Source organism: Amphiprion ocellaris, chromosome 2, assembly GCF_022539595.1.
Source record: "Amphiprion ocellaris isolate individual 3 ecotype Okinawa chromosome 2, ASM2253959v1, whole genome shotgun sequence".
NCBI classification, from domain to species: Eukaryota; Metazoa; Chordata; class Actinopteri; family Pomacentridae; genus Amphiprion; species Amphiprion ocellaris.
The window spans coordinates 20,594,885-20,615,892 of NC_072767.1; the positions used below are offsets into that span (position 1 = coordinate 20,594,885).

General features: G+C 40.6%; 2 protein-coding genes across 5 annotated transcripts in view; one reads left to right on the forward strand and one right to left on the reverse strand.

Moving 5' to 3' along the window:
- Nucleotides 1–21,008, forward strand: part of dnajc6 (DnaJ (Hsp40) homolog, subfamily C, member 6) — a 49,004-nt gene that overhangs the window by 448 nt on the left and 27,548 nt on the right. For 3 of the 4 annotated variants that reach the window (XM_055018264.1, XM_055018266.1, XM_023290512.3), the window contains exons 1-2: nucleotides 5,665–5,875; nucleotides 15,261–15,396. In XM_055018264.1, coding sequence (XP_054874239.1) covers nucleotides 5,665–5,875; nucleotides 15,261–15,396 — 347 coding nt within the window. Of the gene's footprint in view, nucleotides 1–5,664; nucleotides 5,876–15,260; nucleotides 15,397–21,008 lie in introns of those variants that run through there. The other variant, XM_055018267.1, reaches the window with a different exon arrangement.
- On the reverse strand, nucleotides 1,198–5,619 carry LOC129350765 (uncharacterized). The gene is made up of 2 exons (XM_055018268.1): nucleotides 5,479–5,619; nucleotides 1,198–3,944 (listed from the first exon to the last, which is right to left on the reverse strand). The coding sequence occupies exon 2, from the start codon at nucleotides 2,966–2,968 to the stop codon at nucleotides 1,823–1,825; it is 1,146 nt and encodes a 381-aa protein (XP_054874243.1). The 5' UTR covers nucleotides 2,969–3,944; nucleotides 5,479–5,619; the 3' UTR covers nucleotides 1,198–1,822.

Sequence of the window (21,008 nt, forward strand, 5' to 3'; positions counted from 1 at the left end):
CCGTGAGAGGATGTTACATAATATGAGGCTACCTCTGGAAATTGTTGTGACCACTTCCCCCCACGGTGCGTCTCTGCTCGGTGGACAGAATGGTTTCATCAACATGTTCCAGGGCTAAATCCGTTGGCTTTTTTTCCCTTCTCATTTATGAGACAATTGGATCTAAAATGCCAAACTTGTCTCTGTGCTCTGGGCCTATATTTGGCTGGATGCGCACAGGAGCATCATGAATGACATCATTTGGGTTATTTTTGTCAGTGGTGTCGATTTTTTGTTTGTTCATTTGTGTCATGATTCATTCTGCGAGACAATCATAACTGCATGATTAATGGCATCGACTTGATTAAATGCACAGCGTGACGGGCTGCCACTGATTTCAGATGGATGTTTTTTTTCTGTCAGCTGATGATTTCGGTAATAGCGTTTCAGGATACCAGTTAAAGGCGCATGACACTTTTACGCGCAAGCCAAATTTCAAAAACATCAAACATCATACAGCAAAGACACAGTCATGATTTTATTATTATTATCATTATTATCTGATAAATATGCTTCTTCTGTGTCCATCAACAGTATTATCAGAATTGCCATCTTCATCACCGTGGGCTGGCTCTACGTTAAGCTGACAGCTCCTCTTTTCCTGTCCAATAACGCACCGTCACATCACCAAGCGTCACGCACATCACGTGAGCAGCTTAACACGGCTTGGTGTGGCTTCATGTTCTGATCATAAGCCACTGACTCACCTTTTTGCAGCAGGATGGTTTGGCCATCCAGCAGGGTTTAATGCATCATAAAGCAAGCATATAAGATGCACAACCAGGTGTCCTATGGAAGAAAGCATTTGTAATCTGTAAAAACTGCAGATACACAGAGTTTAAGCCTTTAAGACCAGGGATCTGGAAGTAAACAGGCAGAGAATCTGTCTTATTCAGCGGCTTTTCAACAAGATAGATGTTGCCAATGCAGCATGGGTACCACTGTGACTGTATGAAGCCCTACATAGGACAAAAATCCCTGGATTACAGGATTTCTTACAGAAGTCTCAGACTCGGCCACCAACAAATCTACTGCCTGTCCTGTGAAACAAATCCTGTAGCTGATGCAGCAGATTCCTGGATTCTGCTTTAACTGTTATGAGGATAATCATTAATCCTTAGTCTATCCTGTGGAAGACGGAAAAAAAACCCGTAAAAATAGTGCAGCAGCTTCTTTTATGATAAGAAATCAGTCAGTATTATGTTACAGCGACACCATAAAGCAGGTAAAATGGCACTCTGGAGCAGACATAAAAGCTTTTAATGAATTCTTAAAAGAACTGTAAATGAGCTCCCAGAAAGTCACAATGAGGACTTCTTCAATGTCATTTAGAATTCATCACCAATGCCAAAGTCAACATCAGAGCATGCGAGACAGGTTTGAACAGGTGTGGGGTTTTGTTTTGTACATAAGGGCAACTTAGAAAAAACTGTCCCAGGTATCACTACGGGTCATTGAGGCAAGTGCTTTGTTTGTTGTGAATCAGTCACCCACATTTACACAACCGCTGCACCACAATTATCAAGGTTCAACTGGGATCCATAATACAGTATCTGAAAATGTCAGTATTTCTGGAATAATAGACAGAGGAGTTCGGATGCAAAGACCATTGTTTATGAATACAGTAGTTGGTTGATACTTGTATTTTTCAAGGAGAGTTCCAGCTCTGGATTGTGCTGTTTGTGGGCGGGGGAGAAGGAGGGAGGTGGCATAATGGAGGCTACAGTTCTGGGGAAAAAGCTGTTCCTCTGCCTGGTAGTCCGTGTTTTAATGGTGCGGTACCTCATCCCTGATGGCAGTGGGACAAACAGGGTGTGTCCTGGGTGGCTGATGTCCATGCAGATGGCCGTGCTTTTTTCTGCATGCACTTAGCGTACAGAGAGTCCAAGTCCAGGAGATCAGCTCCCACGATTTTCTGTGCCACCTTTACTGCCCGGGACAAATCTTTCCTGTCTTTTGCTGTGTCGCCACTGTACCACACTGTGCAGCCCTGGGAGAGGACGCTCTCAGTGGTACTTCTGTAGACATTTCTGAGCAGTTGTGGAAGCAGACCGACCTGCTTAAACTTCCTCAGAAAGAACATCCTCTTCTGGGCTTTTTTCACCAGGTTGGAGGTGTTCAGTGTCCATGTCAGATCCTTTGTAATGTGAATGCCAAGGAATTTGATTGAGCCCACCCTCTCTACCTCTTCTCCGCTGATATGGAGTGGAGACTGTACGACTCTCCTGGTCCTCCTGAAGTCTGTGATGACTTCCTCTGTTCTGGTGGTGTTGAGGACCAGGTATTTGCCTGCACACCACCCTCCAGATGTTGGACCTCCTGCCTGTACCAGGTCTTGTTGTTGTCCCTGATAAGGCCTACCACCGAAATATCGATGGCAAACTTTATCGGGGTGTTGGAGGAGTGGGTGGGGACACAGTCCATGGTGAGGAGGTGAAGCACACACCCCTGCAGTGTTCATGGTTATAGTGCTGGATGTCAGATTCTCCATCCTGACATTATGAGGCCTGTTGGTCAGAAAGTCCATAATCCATGAGTTTAGTGTGGTGGAGAGTCCAAGGTTGGTGAGTTTGTGTACCGGTTTATGGGGAGTATTGAAGGCACTGCTAAAATCCACAAAGAGCATCCTGATGTAGGTATTCGGCTGCTCCAGGTGGGTTAGGGATGTATGAAGTGCAACCAAGACAGCATCCTCTATAGATATGTTCGTCTGGTATGCGAACTGATGGCTGTTCAGAACTGTGAGGATGCTTTTCTTGATATATGCCATGATCATCGTCTTGAAGCACTTCATAATGCCCAGGGTGAGGGTGACTGGGCTGTAGTCACTGAGGTTTGTAATGCCAGACTTTTTGGGTACAGGGACAGTAGTGGTTGATTTGAGGCAGGTGGGGCTTGCAGCTTGTTGTAGGGAGAGGCTGAAGATCATCGTGAACACCTCAGCCAGCTGGTCAGCACAGGTCCTCAGTAGGCAGTCTGACACCTCATTCAGTCCCTTTTCAAAGTTCTTGCTTATAATGCGGCAACTTATAACTGTACGTTTTCAGTATCAGTTTGATTATTTTTTCAATTATTCATTTAAAATGTGTTTAAAATGCCCATTTAAATTTCCCTGAGCCCTATTTTCATTCATGATTTGTCTGACCATCGGTAAAAACACTAAAGGTGTTGAATTTACTATATAATGAAGCAAAGCAAAAAGAAAACGCTTCCATTTTGAGAATCTTAAACTAATGGATGTCAAGAATTTATTTTATGTATTTATTTAATTTATTTAATTTATCTATAGTGCTGCTGCAACACTAACATTCCCCTTATGGGATCAATAAAATCAATACTCTATTTCAAAAGACTGAAAAGATCAATTAACACATTAAAATTTTATTTTATTTTGTTAATCTACTAATCATTTCAGCTTTATTTGCTTATTGATCTATTTAATGAGCATTTATTTTCTCAGGCAAACTCCCTGTGAGCGGCAGAGAGAAAGAATGCAACAATCACACAAATAAAAGTGCATAACACACAGAGAAGATGTTTTTACTTCATGTGCAAACCTTTGATCTTGCACTGACCTGGCAGAGAGCATGAAGTTGCACCTGCTTGCTGTGTCCTCAGCATGCAGGGCATCGTGTGCTGAATATTGGCAGGCACGGTTAGGAACGAGACAGGAAGCTCCATCGCAACAATGCAGCGGCAGCACGTTGCGTCCGGTTATGGCTGGGGTATCGTTCCTCTCTTTTGGACATTCCGTTCCCGCTGTGCTTTGAGCTCCCGTCTGCTCTCCTAAAAGAGTTTCCCAGGCTCATGTCCTCTTTTCAGAACCATGCAGGGTTTCTGTTGCCAGGGGACAAGGCCCAGGAAGGAAGCATGCCATCACGGGTCAGTGTTTCATCCTGCGTGCACTTGGGGTCAGAACACAAAAATTAGACTTAAAGTGACAAATTTGGAGCTAAAATTGTAAATCTGCTGAATGTTACTGACATTACAAAGAGGCTGTTAACATCCAAATCTGGTTTTAAGTTGAGAAGAGATTGAGAAAATTCTAAGTGAGTTTCCTTTTTCTGACAAAGCATGGTGCTGTTGTCTTGCTCACGGCAAGGCTCCTCTTATTTTAATCTGTTGTTGTGAAAAGGCCAGAGGTCTTTGTTCATTTCTAGTGATGGACTCAAACGAGAAATTTGCATTATCATGGTTCCAGACTCATTATTTGGATCTAATTTGGATCAAAGAAAGCAGGTCGTAGCTGGGGAGCTTCGTAAATTTACTCAATAGTTTCTTGCAACACTGGGACTTTTAATGATTTTAGCTAATGACACTCAGAGCTCAAAAACAAACTTTAGACCATCATCATTTGTGCCTTTTTATGACATACAGACATTGTGATTTCAGACACTATCCATCATATTGCTAATATGTATCCAGCATACAAAAAATGTCCAACATATGGTGTGTCTTTAAAAAACAGAAGAAAATATTCATTGACAGAAATCCAATCGACAATCATTCGAGTCACCTTTAGAGAAAAATTGCCAAACAATTGAGCATTTTCTACTTCTTATTGCAAGTTTGGTATCTTGGAATATTTCTGAGTCAAGGTTGCACTGAAGGGACAACCTAAAGATATGACTGCTTACACACTGGGATGATCGATGTGTTTTATTTTTTATCATTATTATTATTTTAAAAAAGCAACTTAATAGATATTGAAAATATTTCCAAACACTTCCAAATATTGTAATTAACGCAGGTAATATTCAATCATATTATTACTAATATTAATATTATTTATAATAAGATGCATGGGAGGACATTTTAGCACAGGGTAATTCTAATTGGACATAAAAAAAGGTATTTTGTACTTTTCACATATCTCCTAAAGGGCTATATAAGAAAATGTAATTATATCAAAGGTTAGAGGCTTAACTATAATAATTTAAGGCCTTCACTGATATTAAATTGACTTTAATATATCTGCAGCACTATTATTAAAGCATGCATGCTTTAAAATCATGATATTCTTCCAGTATTATTCACACACAAGAGTGTGGTGGAGTTCACAGTGACATTGTGGTACATAATGTATCATTTGAATTTATGTTTTTTGCACCCTTTCCAAATAAAATCCTCATTGGAAGCCCTTGGGAAAAAATATATAGCCTGGGCACAACTCCTGATTGGAGAATGTGAATAATGGATGCAGCAGTAACATTGGAGGACCGTGAGTTGGGGTGGATTTCCCTTTTACTCCGTAGGGGACTGAGCTACAGCAGCAACAGCAGCAGCAGCAGCAGCAGCAGCAGCGTCGTAGTAAAATGCGGTGCTGAGAAAAAGAGGAGGCAGAAACAGAGAACAGAGGGAGGGAGATAGAAGGACAGATAGAGGGAGAGAGAGAGGGAGAGCAGAGCAGAGCAGAGCAGCCGGCAGAATTGCTCATACCTCAGAAAACAGAGGAGAGCGGTCGTCCTCTGCCGCTCCTCGGACATGTGGTGCACCCCGCAGCGGCAGGTCTAGTAGCGGCTCAGGCAGCGGCGGAGCGGCGGCGGCTAGCCCGCTTCTTTTGTCTTTTTCATTTCCTCCCGTTGTCTTTTTGTTTGATTTTTTTGGTGTGCGTGTCCTTCGGTAATGAGCCTACTGGGGGCCTACAAGAAAAAGACCAGTTACGATGGCTATGAATCTTTGCAGTTGGTCGATAGCGGCGGAGATAGCTTCAGCATCGGCAGAGGGAGCAGCGGCGGCGGCGGCGGCGGCGCACTCGGAGGCTCCATAGCGGCCACCCTCGGACCGAAGGCAGGCCCGCTGAGAGAGGAGGACTGCAGCACCATGGACAGCTCAGGTAAGAGTCCTCAACGCCCCCGGATGCTGGGAGGGAGACTGTGTGCTTGCAGGAAAGATGTGAGCGGCCTGTGACTGGCAGCAGTGGACAACAGGATGGCTAACAATAGTGAAAGTATGCATGAGCAGGAGTCCCCACCAGAGCTCCCAGTGGCTTCCACGCCCAACCTGAAGGCTTATACTGGATTGTTTCGTGCAGAATAGATAAGCTACATGTGCTTTGCCTCTGCCCTATGTGTGTTCCTACATGTTTTGTCTAGTACTCCCATGGGTGACTTCAGATTACAACGAGGCATGTTTAGATGAGTATCCAGTGACGTGCAGACATTTATTCAACACATCTGACTTTCCATAGTATTTTAGACACTTTTCTATGGTCATGATATGTTTAACTATATAAAACAGGGAAGAATATGGAGACAATCTCGTGTTACAGCCAAATATGAGTGATATCTCATCCATTTATTGACTTTGAATGTGGACTTTATGTTAGAAATAATGTTACCAACTGTCCTGGAAATCTAAGCACCAACTATTCTCTGTTTACAAGTTTAATCAAGTCATTATTAGTGATTTCTATTAGCCGAGTGTTATCTATTGAAATAATTAGAACATGATCTTCAGTGACAAATGCGCTTGTAATAATCCATCCGTTAATCGGAAGGCAAAATGCCCCATCACTTGTTACTGGATTTAATCACATTAAGTCCTTTGTTCTGACACTGCAATAAATTCTGATCTTCATAAAAGCGCCCCATAAACTCCGTATAAAGTTGGGTGCCTGCAGATCATATTACTAGCACTACTGTAGCCACTGCTGTTCCTTCAGCCACACTTATTGATGGTATAATTGCTATAGCTTCTATCAGTGCTTTCATTGTTGTGTCATGGCAGACATGTGGCTCAGTTCACGTGAGACTACAGAGCAACGATCTTTAACATTCATGTTCTGGTAATATTTATACAAAATGTAACAAAGATAGCATCAGATACACCATTATATATGACTTTAAAAAAATAAAATGGAATAGGAGAGGAACAAAAAGATTTCTATAAACCTAAAGTTGATCATGATTAAGAGCTTGTTTATCTCAACTCCACGTTTATTTATATTCATAACAATAACTTCATTTATATACCACCCTTAAGAACAGCATTCACAAAGTGCTTTGACAGTCAGAACATGCAACACAGACAATCAAGCAAGACGAAGTCAGAGCAGTCAGTTAAAATAAATGGTAAAAATGATAATATCAAACAAGAGACCTATGCAGTTTAAAAATTAAATAATAAGACTGAGGGTTAAAATTAAAAATAAAATAAAAAATTAGAGAATTAAAGATTTAGAAGATATAAATGGACTAAATAAAAGTCTCATACCTCAACATGCAGAGTCAAACTTACAAAATCATATCCTGTGTTTGTCTTAAAGCTCTACTAGTTTCTAGTATAGGAAACGAAACTGCTACAACTGTCAATGCTCATATTATAACAGTAATTATACCATATGTAATAAACTACGGTAATAAAGGGAAGTCTATACAGTGAGCTCAGTGTGTGGAGCCTGGTTGTGCCCTGTGTTCACCTCACTGCAGTGCTCTGTGGAGTCAGCCAGCCTCCAGGGATGAACATTTGTGAAACAAAAGACACTGGATGAGGAGGGTGGGAGGGTCAATGAGGAAAGGGGATTGTGGGTGGGAAAGGGGGGTGGACTCCCGTGTCAGATGTCTGTCTGGGCTTCCAGGCCTTACCGACGGTATCTTTTTGATGTGCGTGTGTGTCATTCTGTGTGTGTGTGTGTGTGTGTGTGTGTGTACACCCATCTGTCCCATTTCCACAAAGCCGGATATTGAGGGGTAAAGGTTGGCACTCTAGAAGGAGGGAGACACACTCAAACAAGCCATTGATCTTTTTGGCAGAGCCAGGAGCCCCCTGTGCTGTTGATGTCCCACTCTGTGTGTCTCTCTTGCTTTCTCTCAGAGTGGCTGTGCTTTCTGCTGCTGTAGTACCTGATGGAGATTCTATCAGAGCCTCCTGTGGTGTCTGCATTAGCAGGGTTTGTCACTGTAGCTGGCTCACTAGTCTGCACACTCCCACATCCATCTGGACGCACACAGAGGACCAGCTAGCAGACTGACAGGGAAACAAGCAGGCAGTTCAATCAGACATGCAGAGGGGACATGGACAATATGAAACAGAGGTAGACAAACTATGCAGGAGCAAAGGCACGGTTCATTCACACTGTGGATATCATTGATTTTTATTGTGCTGAGGTTGGGAAACAACACAAGGAAGACAGGAAAATAGATGGATAGAGCAAAGCAGACCCAGGTGGTGTAGGCTGGACGATAAAGAAAGTAAAAAATGGAGAGGTTTGATTAATATTTGATAATGTTTAGAGATGATCAACCAGATCAACATCAGGGGTAAACACAGCGAGGTTAAAGAAAACACTGATCATGTTGACTATATGTAGTTGGTTTATACAGCCTAATGTAAGCAAGCTATCAGTAGCCATTTAACATTTCTAAGGTCAGATTTTTCTCGACACACAAATAAGAATATTTTAATAAGAATTTCAGTTGAAATATTGTGAAGTAGTGCTGTCCTGATAGTAGACTGTCACTACTATTCATCGGTATGGTCTTTTTTAGGACTGATAATGACATTGATTATTATTATTTAAGGAGACAGATATTTAGAACTGATGTGCATTTGCAATAAAAATCAAAATATTAGTGTTAATCTTTTAAGATGAACAACAACAGAAAATTTGGCTGAAATAACCTTTTTTCATTAAATTTTACATGTTTAATCAAAAGAGAACTTTTTGGCAATTATCTCTCAGTGTTTATTGGCTGTTACTTGTGACATGTAACCAGACAGTGGTGACTAGTCACTACAAAATTTCTGTGGCCATAAGAATTCACAATAACAGTATTATTTATGTTCTATACCCAGAAAGTTTTAAGGAAAAAATAGTCTGTCAGTGAAATTGATATTTAACATTGTTTGTTGTGTGTGTTGTTTCTTTGTTGGCAGATGAATAAATGAAGTGTAGGGAGATGAAGAGTCTGTAATCATCACTGTACAAAAAAGATAACTCTATTTGATGGACAGTGTAAAGATAAGCAGATGAACTGATAAACACAACCTTCACAGTGCCAAACATCAGCCATCAATACAATATCAACTGAAACCACCTATGTTGCAGTTGATTATTACTATATTATCATATTTCTATTAGTAACATAATATCAGAATTTTATTTTTTTTAAAATATCATGTTTTTACTGGTTTATCACAACAGCCCTATTGTGAAATGGTACCTCTTTGGGCCTCTTTCAGCTATTAAAATGATTCAATCTGCAAGGATTATTAGACTATAAAATACAGACAGATTGACAGATATCATTTTTGGCTCTATAAATACAAATAGCATTAGCAATCACAGCCGATCAGTCTTGGTTCATGTTCTAACTTAGATACAGTCTTCAGCATGATCTTAGTTTTGCTCGGTTCTTTAAAAAAATTTTTATTCTCCTCCTTTTCTGAGGCCTGTCAGTTCTTTGTTTCTGTTCTAATTAAAATAAAACCTGTCAAAAGGCCTGTTTTACATTTTGACATATCACAGCAGGAGCACCACAAGTGTACATGGTAAAGTTAACGATGCCTCGTCCGGGTATTGTGCATGCCAGTTCACTGTGACACTGTTGTGGCTTATTGAAGTACTCACTGCTGCTTACTGGATTCAGACTGTTAAACAGAGGGTGACATAAACCCACTGCATCTGTTTAAATAACTCAGCTGCTGCTGAAGTTTGTCAATGCAATTTCTCTACCGCAGTTGCCTTTGATGGTAAATGTATGACTTTCCTTGGATGCTGCAGGTAAATAGCTGATATATTGAAGCAAGCTGAATCACAGATCAGATAGATTTGACTGCTGTGTTCTGCAATTTATAATGTATACTTTGCACAGTGTATTTGCAGAAATGATCCAGGTCCAATCCAGGCACATTTGCTTTTCATATTTTCAAACTAGGCCAAGCAGTTTAGATAAAACATTCGAAGGTGCAGGGGTGGTGACACTTTGGTACAAGAGGAATTCCAGAAGTTTTATAAACCTTTTCGCCTATTTAACTTTTAGCTACTAGTGTGTCATGCTTTTAGCAGCCTATAGAAGCTTACTTGTCATTCAGAGGAGTGGAATACACGTCTGGTTAATCTCTATAGTAGATGATTAATCATAGACTCCTTGTCTGATCAGCAGCATCTATAATTAAGCAGATTAGAGTTGGGTTGACGCCGCAGTCATTGAAGTCCAGTACAAAGCAAGGCCCAGCAAGGTAGCGGCACCACGATCCAGTGCAGTGTGTTTGCCTGTCAGGCTTTATTGTTGTGCGTATGCGTCTATGTGTGTCATTCACACCGGGCCGGATATTGAGGGAGAAAGGTTTGAGGCTGCAGGAGGAGGGAGACATATTCAGACAGCCCACTGATCTCTCTGGACATAACTAGAACTGTCTTTTGTTTTTCCTCTCCCCCAGTCATCCCTCTCTTCCCCTCTCTCTTTCTATTGGCCGACTTGGTGAAAGCGATAGGAGGAGGAGGGGAGCGATGTTGGCCTGGTCTTGTTTTCATGGAACAACTCTCTCTCTGTTGGGAGATTCCTTTGAAGCACGTTTGTTCCTCCAGCATCAGTGCTGCCTTTCTACCTGTGCAGGTATCAAACGTGATTGGCACATCCAGGCTGAAGTCGCTTAGCTCCTGATTTCAAGGTAGAGCAGGATCCCGGTTTTTGCTAATAAATCCTGTCATGCTCACTGGTTAGCAGATGTGCATAGGAAAGAGCTTAAAATAGACCAAAACCTGCTGGTGATACTACAGCCTTCCCTGAAGAAGGCAAGGAAAGCATTTCACTTTGTATTCCATAGCAGACATGCCTGCTATGGTATAGATTTAAAAACAGTTTAACATTTTGAGAAACAAGCTTAGTTGCTTTCTTGCTGAGAGACAGATGAAAAGACTGATAATGCACTCTTGTCTGTGTAGTTAATATGATTCTACAGACAGCAACTGGTTAGCTTAGCTTAGCATGTAGACTGGAAACAAAGGGAAAAAGAGGTGTCACCCCCTGACCACCAGATACAGTCGCATTTATGTTTTTTTCTTTGATGATAGTGGCCTTGTTAATCTTCAAATAGGATGACATGTTGATATCATATTTGGAAAAATTTATGTAAGTTGTTACTGTTATTAGAGTCCAGTGGAGGGTTGTCACTTAGTCTGAAGATTAAAAATACTTTTTTTTTTTTTTGGCAACATATGATAGTGTAATTTGAAGTAAGATATCCCTCATGTGCGTTAATAATTTTCAATTCTGTAGCTTAGTTAATGTTAGGTTTCTGACAAAATATGTACATCATCTAATAAAATAACAGCTAAGCATCTATGAAAATATATTATTTTCTGTGTCTTATGTCAATAACTTAAATATCAATAGTAAAATTATTCTCACTCTTATTGGAGTATTTCTAGGGACTATCAATTGTAAATAAATATTCAAACAAAAATTATTCCTGTATATGTTAGACAACATCCTTGGTTTATCCGATTAACTTTCGTAGATGAAATTACAATCAACAAATAAAGAAGCCAACGATAGTGTTAATAATAATAATACATTTTATTTATAGGCACATTTCAGAGCACCCAAGGATACTGTACAAAGTAAATAGAGCGTTAACAGGCTTCATATATTAGTTGATTAAAAAAATGTGGATTTCAGGGGTTTTAGCCTTTGCTGCATATTTTCCTCTCCTTTTGCTCCACTTACAAAGAGTGGACCCTGTCTGCTGCACAGATAAATAGAGATAAAATGCCTGAAGCACACAAAAAATTTCACCTCAGAAAGCTGAGTACATGTGTGCAGTAACAGGATGTAAAAAAATGGGACTTGCTGTCAGCTAAAGGTTGCAAGGTTTAAAGAGACATGTAATAAAGTCAGCGGTGCCGTGCTGGTCCTTTTAGTCTTCTTTAATCCCATTGTATTGTGTTTTCATGCATAAAAGTAATATTAGTAATTTTATTAGGATTTTAATGAGTTGTTTTAAGAATCTGTTTGGATTTGTTTTGAGGTATTAAGCATATTTACGGAGCTACACTGCATGAAAAAAAATTGTCTAACACTGGTAGTCTTGCCATAGGCTACCTTCGGTTTGAGTTTTGGAAATTTTCTGCGTATCATACTCTGTATGACAAGCAGAAGTTTTATATCCCAGGAAAAAATAAATCCCCATCAGACATTTCTGAAGTCAGAGATGAAAAGTCTAATTTTGGAATTGGGGGAATTGAAGAATCATCTCAAACATAACACGTGTGGTGAGGAAGTCTCCTCAAAGGAGTTTAAAGCCGTTGCTCTCTGTGATTATTTATCAAACTTTGTCTCAGCAGCCAGCATTTCTCTCAAGGCAGATGTCTTCGTCTGCCATCGTAAAAGTCAGCTCCTAAAATCTGGAGTGTGCCTCTTCAGTGCACTCCAAGTGTTTTATAGAAGCAAGTCAAGCACATACATGTCAACCTCTATCATCTGATGGAAACATCTGTGAGATCCTTAGAAAAATCAAAGGATCTGTAAATGGCAGCAGAACGTCATAGATATTAACTGTATTATAAAAAAGCAACAAAAAGTGATGTTTGACTGCATCATGTTACCAGCAAAAAATGAAGAATATGCACACTGCACAGGCTGTGTGTGAGACGTCAAGGTATCAGCGTACAGTGAGTATGATGCAAAGAAGCATTTTAAATTGAAACTGCACCAGAGGAATATACATCAGGGGGCTAAAGTTATACTTTGCAACTGCACTGCACAACTACGAAGTTGCAAACCGATTGCTGTAGCGGACCACCTGACTTTAATCACACATATGCAGACTTTTTAAATATATATTATTCTTATTATTTTATGGGTTTTTTTTGAAAGAAATTTAAATTGGCAAAATCTCGTCGAATTTCCGTACATGGGAGGGATACTGAGAGTAAGTATGATATGGTATCTGATTGCAATAACTCAACCCAATATTATAATTAGATTATTTGTTTTTGTAAAGGAATTAAATATCCTTGGTTTTGGCAGACAGAAATGCTTTCTTACACTTGAGGAGCAACTAATCTGGAAGTGACCACAATATACACAGAATGAGGCCCAGCAGCCCTGCATATAAAAAGAGCCTGCAATAGCTAATTAACTATCCCTCTTAGGTTATGGTTTTAGCAGCAGGAACATCACACAAATTGCACCCAACTACCAGCTAATGACACAGCAATACCTCATTACAACAAACCATCTGCCTCACTGTAATAAACTGCTCAGTTTCACCTTTTTCCCAGTACTCATTTGGCAAATTCAGAACTTCTCAGAACAGCTGAAGCTGACGTAAAACCTGACCAACACTCTCCTCTCATTGGGATCTTTTTTCTAGTAAGTTCCATTTTAAAGTCCCCTACCAGTCAATGTTTAAACCCCTCAAAACTCATCTCTGCGTATTCCAGAAAAAATGATCCCTTCGTGTTTTGAAAATGGAACTCTGCATTGTTGCTTCATTTAGAATGTGCAGATCTATGAAGTCCCCATCTCTCTCCACACACTCCTCACTCACAAACTGCAGCTTGAGCACACCAGCTCACCTATGACTCTGCTCAAACACTGTAATGCCGGTGTTATACTGTCCACAAAGATAAGAGTTTCTGCATTGTGTAAATTTTGTCACCTCCCCAAGTGAGCAGAAGTCCGTGTGGACCCCTATGCACATGTCCATGTACAGCCCAAATATTGTGTCCACGCAGTGATTACACTACAACGACAGCTTGGGCTCATGCTTGGCAGTAGTGTGCATGCTAAAATGCTAAAAGTAGTATAATAACAATAACTGTGCATCAGTGGCTGTCTGTGTGCACATCTGCACTGGAACATAATCAAGACTCAAAACTACTTTATATATCATGCACTGGCATGTTGTAATATTGGAGGAACTCAGCCATACATGTTTGAACCAGAAACCTAATCTAAAGAAGAATAGTGATACAGAAAGTCCTTCCCTGCTAGTTGACAGGATTGGCTCCTTGGGTTTATTACGTATGAAAACCCTGAAGTCTGAATTACTTTTCTTTGAGACTGTCATCAGTACATTACAGTTTTAAGGTGGAAATGCTCAGCCTTGGCATTAACAGCTTAATTCACTTATGATGTGCCTTCTAGCATAAAAAACACTACATGGACATGTGAGTAAGGTTAAAAAAAAAAAAAAAAGATATTACCGTAGGGTGTCTTTCACAACTTTTTCCAGGCCAATGCACCACATTGAATCATTTTTCTTCCTATTTTTCCATTTGGCATAACCTACTTACATATTCGCACACAGACACCGCAGTAGTCTTCTTGTATTGAGCTATTACTGATAAGAACCAAGCCTTAATCCCTCCCAACAATGTGGTCCGAACCCAACCCAAAACTTGATACTTAATCAGAATTTGCCGGTTGAGTTGTAGGACACTATACTCAATGTCCCCCTATGAGCCAGTAGTCTCTTATAGGATGATAAGATGGAGCACAGATTGACTGACTGTTGGTCGGTGGGTGGTTTTCCTGTGGACAAGAAGTTTCTGATGAACCTCGGTGCTTAGAGGAGACGCTTGCTGACAATCCGGTAGTGGGTGATTTTCTGCTGCATCATGTTTAATGTCAGTAGATTTGTCGGCACTGCCAAGTTAGATATCAAGCGATGCCACTGTGGTTGCAGTGTACAGGATATAAAGGGAAAGAGATGAAGAAAGAGACAGAGGGAGAGAGAGAGACAGAAGAGGGAGAGAAATTCTCAGATCACCAGAGGGGTGCTGACTCAGATATAACACTTGGGCCTCTTCCAGCATTTGCTTACGCTTTAGAATGTGCGCACACACAGCAATACAAGGCTCCAGATGGTGTGCATTTTACTGCCTTTTCTCTTGTGTCCTTGTCCATCATTGCTTTACACCTACACACATGTTTACTTTGTGTGTGTTACAGTGACTCAAATGTTCAAATGATCAGATAGAAACCCTTGGAATTCCAGTTTTGAATTGAAGGATCATAGACTTTCACTGAGCATTGTCTAACATACTAAAGACCATCATCAGCATAGAAAAAAAGTAGAAGGTTTTAACCCAGCACAGTTTCCATGGATATTTGCATTTGTGGGTTTTTGTGTGTGTGTGTGTGTGTGTGTGTGTGTGTGTGTGTGTGTGTGTGTGTGTGTGTGTGTGTGTGTGTGTGTGTGTGTGTGTGTGTGTGTGTGTATCTTGTTTCTGTTTGGATTCTGATTGGCCAAAGCTCTTTTGTCCACAGATATGGATGCCAACTATGGTGGGGGGCTGTTGGATATGGTGAAAGGAGGAGCAGGGAAGTTCTTCAGCAACTTTAAGGATAACCTGAAGGACACGCTGAAGGACACCTCCACCAAGGTCATGCATCAAGTCGCCACGTAAGTCACGGCCACATTCATACTCTATTACATACAGTGCCTCCCTGTGTAAAATCTGTGTTTGCTGTTCAGTTATACACAAAATCTGGTTTGAAAAATAGAGATCTAGATTTAGGGACAACAGGATGTCAAATAAGTAAAAGCCATGATCAGTTGGCGCCAGGATTTTTAGAGAAACACATAGAAGCTACATTTGGAAAACCTGCTTCCTTGCTTTTTCTTTTATGTTTTCTTTTCTTTTGGACATGGCATCGTTAGCTTCTTTTTTAATACCTCCCCACCATTGAAAGCTGTAACTGGAGGCATTATGTTTTGGCCATCTGTCCATCCCATCCTCAGTATCTCAGGAATGCCTTGAGGGAATTTCTTCAAAATTGGCACAAACCTTCTCTTGGATTCAAGGACAAACTGATTGGATTTTGGTGAACAAAGGTCACTATGACCTCACGTTCATTCCAGTCTTGTGAATGCTGTACATCAGGAACACCTGGAGCAAATTCAAATACATCTGGCACAAATGTCCACTTGGACTCAAGGATGAAGTGATCTCACATAAATCTGACAAAATTTCATACAAATGTCTACTAGCATTACATGATGAAGTGATAGCATTTCATATCTGAAAGGCAAAAGGTCAACTTTCTAGTCATTACTCCACACCATAACTGAAAGGGAGCTTGTCGCCATATTTCTCAATGGTCAGATACTGAATTAGTGGCATTAATCTTGGATGTCTACCTTAAAGCTGTGGTGATTGTAAAAATACTCTGTGCTGCGGGTTGGAGATGTGTGTGAACCCTTCACATATTGTAATTTGTGGTTTCTTTGCAACATTAGTATTTTAAGCTTAATTTACCATCATTACATTGTTTTCAATGAACTTGCACACATCCAAGTCTTCACTACATTTATCATATGAGTCTGGACAGGCGTGGATGTTTAACAGAGGCATGGAACCCTGTGGGGATAATTCTAGTTTTCAATTAAATAAAATGTGGTTCCCTCTTCCTTTCCTTTTTCAAATGAATCGGGATAGTCTGGGAAGACAAAGGACACAGGTTAATAACTCATTTGCTGCTGGTGGTGCAGTGACAAACTTATTTCATTTGCATTTCTAAACTGTTTCCCTGTGTGACGCATTTTGAAATGGACATATGGGTCCAGAGGTGCCAATGTGAAAATACTGGTGCTGTAGTTCTGTGCCATGATGATATACTAGTATGTTCAGCCTGTTTTAATCCTGCATGTATCAGTGGCAGCATGTTTGTCATTTGGAGCTTTAAGGCCTCTGAGCGCTGTCCTACTGTGGGCTGTGACAGAGCCTTTGATGACATATGTGAGAGAATTGTGGTGGATTGTTTGGTAGTCAAGTCAGAAACAGCTGTCTTATATCACACTCACTGACAGCCAGTTTGGAGCTTTAGTGTCCAAACACAGCCAGCGTCAAAATTCTGATGCAAAATCCCAACAGTCAGTGTATATACAACTAGCAATGTTGCATAATGCATATAATACGCTTACCTGAAACTCATGTTAACAAAACTGTCCATCCAGTAGTTGGATTTTCCTTTCCTCTCTCTACTTCTTATGTTTTTTTCATGGCAGCTTTGGCCAAAGCCTGTTTGTTCTTTTGCTACATTTTTAAAACAGATGAGCAGCAGAGAACAGTGACAGGAGCTGATGACATGTGTCTGCTTGTATTTATTCTTTTTTCTTTTTAACATTGTGGACTAGCAGTAATTCATTGCAGCTGAAATGCCTCAGTACAGATTTCCTATAGTCGGACATAAATTGTTAGATTTTATTAGATGCATCTTGCACAGTGTAGTGAAATAGCTGCTAACATTTCACACTGTGCAGACCCGGCGGCTGCTCACTCTAGATATTTCAACACCTCTGACTTCTTATTTGGATGTTTCCTTCCAGTGATTGCCGTGATCAACGATGAATAGTGTTCACAAACCCAGCTCAAATATCAGTGCAGTAGTTGGGCTTTGCATATGTTCAGGGCTGATTACGCTGGATGTTGGTTCAGTGTCTCCAACAGCTTTAGAAGTGGAGCAGTGTGGATGGAGGGAGGACGGAGGGAGGTAGCAGAGTCTGGCACGGCTCGGTCGGCCCAGTGTGTTTGTGCACAGGCATCTGCACAAGGCAGCACAAAGGGGCCTCTGTATTGTCAGAAACAAACACACACACACAAACAGCTCCTCTCACTATTGACTCAGCAGGTTTGATCGTGATCATTCCTCTCTTGTGTCTCCCCTCCAATGTTGCTCACATTTGACAAACTCCCACTGTCCTGTCCTTCTGTTTGTCGGTCGCTCGCCTCTCATCTCGGCTCCACCTTTCCTCCTCTCCTCTGCTCTGCTCTCTCTTTGCCGTCTATTGCTCCTCTTCTGGCTGAATTATTCATGGTAGTTCATTGTGCCAAATGGCCAGTGCACTGCTGATACAGAGGGATTCATTTCATTAGGGCCCTATGTGTGTGGTGGTGTGTGTTTGTGGGAGCTGTATATGCATGTGTGAGTGGGTGGTTGGGATAATGGGGCAGTCGGAGGTAAGCTACCGTGGCAACCGACTGAAAGCTTCAGAACAGAAAGGTAGATGAGCAGAGGTATCATAATGGTCCACAGTTTCAGAAATGGGTAGTGTAGTGTCAACTGTCCTGCTGCTGTGGCAAACTGAAGAGCTAACTGTGTTGTTGTGCGAGTAACATTAAAAAGCTTTGGAAGCACAGAAACGCTAACGGTGACAAGTCATTTCCCAAGGATGAGGGTACATCAACTGAGTACACCTGAACAGTATGTCTATAGAGCACTTCCAGATGTTCCTGCAGAGGCAGGCCTGTAGATTAGGATCATGATTTTCTTGGCTCAGTCCAGTGACTGAGTGGTTTACCTTACATTGCCCCTTGAGGGTGCTACTTGGAGACAGAACCGCCAATTAGGCCTAGATAGAGTAAGAAAATCCTCCTGGATCTGATGTTTATTCTTAAGAATTCTGCTGCTCTTTGCTATTATGCAAAAGTGGAGCTTCACAGCAGTTATAGGCGGGGACGGAGATAGTTTTAGTCACAAGCCCCTTTCTGTCCAATCATTTGTGAATTAATTTTGTCCCACCCACAACGAAGGCAGCTTTCATTCATTCCACTTGCTCTGTACTCATCAGCAGCATCATTCAGGCAGTCGCTGCCACACAGAAATACATTTCGTTCTGAAATAAATGGTAAATGTAATCCTGCTTGCAATCAGAGTTATTTTAGGATAATAACATCTTATTTTTCTGATGCAGCATAATCAGTGTTGTTAAGCACAGTTTGAATCAGATTAAACTGTTTTGAGATTCTGCTCTTGACTTTTCTGCTCTTTATTTTTCATAATAAGAAAATCAGTACTTTCTTATGTTAAAATTTTTGTCAAACATAACTTAGAAGAAGCAAATATGAGGATTTCATTCATCACAAACATCTGTTAAAGAAAAAGAGATGCTTGTATATTTATTTATTTCAAGATGTGGACCAGGCTAGAAATTTAGGCAAAGTCAAAGTAACTATTTATTATTACAGTTTGACTCAAATGATTGTGCTGTTTGTGACATCAAGCCCCTCATCCTGTGTGAGGTTTTGGCATCTGTTAGCACAGTTATTTGGTTTTAATCCACAGCTTTACTGTTTTGATTCAATCTCACTGCTCTCATCAAGCGAGTCCGGCTGTAACAGTAAAAAAAGCCCACTTGCAATACAACAGGCATCATACTGACAACGTTCGCAATAAACTGTTGAAATTGTGGAGCATTAAAGCATTAAAGTCCCAATTTTTAACCTGGAGTTTGCGATCTGGGACAGATCTAGGATCTGTCCTAGATGTTAAGAGCATCTACTGGATGTATTCTTTATTGTATTGTACTTTTTATTACTTCGCTGTAGCTTGCTTTTCTGTAGGTTTCAAGAAATTTTTACCAGTAATTTTTGTTTACACCGCTGCCAGACATTTCTCTAGATTGCACAATGTTCAGCTTTTATGTAGAGGAGGTTTTCGAAGGTTGAAGTTTTTCTATTTTGGCAGAAATTCAGCCGGAGGTTGAGTTTGTGTGACTTCTTAAGCAGACTGTTTCATCCTAGTTTACTGAGCGCCACTGCTGGAACACTTGAGTTGGAATTCCCCAGAGCTTTCTCGACATAATGTGAAACCCCCGTGAGCACAGTTGTTAACCAGGCTCTCTTTTAATGCCCCAGTGAGACTTGATTGGCTTCTCTCTGCTTCTGGCTCATCTGTATTCAAGGCAAACGGCTGTTGCTGAATTATTTAAAGCAGCCGACTTGTTTGTTTACCTGGTCAAAGAGAAATTTTGCAGGGAAACCAATCTGGCACAAACGTTCAACAGTGTGTTCTTCTGTCTGTGAGAAACAACAACGATGGCGATGGAGCCTGGATGGCTGAGCTGGTTTTCTGAAAGACACAGTGTCCTTGGTCTGTACCCAGACTGCCCCCCTCCCAAACCTCTGTGTCAGACACACATTCATCTGCCTCTCCTTTCTGCTTTGTCTCGCTCACTGGTTTCCATCCTTCCTCTCTTTTTATTTTTAGTTTTGTTTCTCATTTCTCCCAATTTTATTAATGCTAAATTTGACCGATATGTCTCTCTTTTTCTAGTGGCCAAAATATAAAGAACATAAATGATCAGGACATCTTAAGTTTAAAAAAAAAAAAAAAAGGATAGTTCATATTTATTAAGTCAAGAGAACTAATATGGGTGCCCTGGTAACTCACCTGGTTGAGTGTGTGGACCATGCTGAGTCTGTGAGTTTGATTCCATCCGGGGCTTTTTGCTGAATCTCTCTCTGTTCTCTTCCCTTTACTATTTCCTTTCAGCTGTATCTACAACAAAGGCAAAAAAAAAAAAGTCATTTGAAAAAGAGTACTGTGAATGAAATAGGATAAACTCCAAAAAAATAGTTTACTGTGGATTTTTTTTTCAAGTGTGAAAGAAATTTTACATTTCTACAGCTCTACAATTTCCTTATCAGACACTTTAATCCAAAGCGGCGAACATCTGATAGTAGATACAACATAAGCAAGGATCTAGTCAGGAGAAAACAGCCTGGATAAGTGCCATGAAACAAGTTCAAGTCCCTCTCTGATCATTTATTAAACCCTTAAAACTCATCTTTGTGTATCAGAGTTACATATTTAGAAGTTGCTTCCCTGAAAATAATCTCTTCCTACCTAAAAATGGCTCAGATGTAACTCTATACTGTAGCTTCTTCTAGAATGTGCAGATCTATAAAGCACTCACCTCCCTCTCTCCACTCACCTGTGAATCTGCTCTAACACTAAGAAACAGTGTTTCTATGAACTATGCTACGCAACGGCAAGTTGAAATATTAGAGTAATATTACAGTTTGAACCGGAAATCGATTTTGTAGAAGAACAAAGAAACAGAAAGGCCAACATTGCAGTTTGACTGGATTGGGTCTTTAGGTTCATCACAAATGAAACCCTGGAAATCTGAATCTGTTTTTGAGGCTGTCATTAGTACACTGCAGTTTCCGTGTGGGAATGTCATGGCACTGTCTGCTGATTTCCCTCATGATGTGTCTACTAAATTAAAAA

Coding starts and splice junctions, on each gene's coding strand:
- LOC129350765 (XM_055018268.1), bottom strand. CDS start 2,968: ATGATCTTCAGCCTCTCCCTACAACAAGCTGCAAGCCCCACCTGCCTC.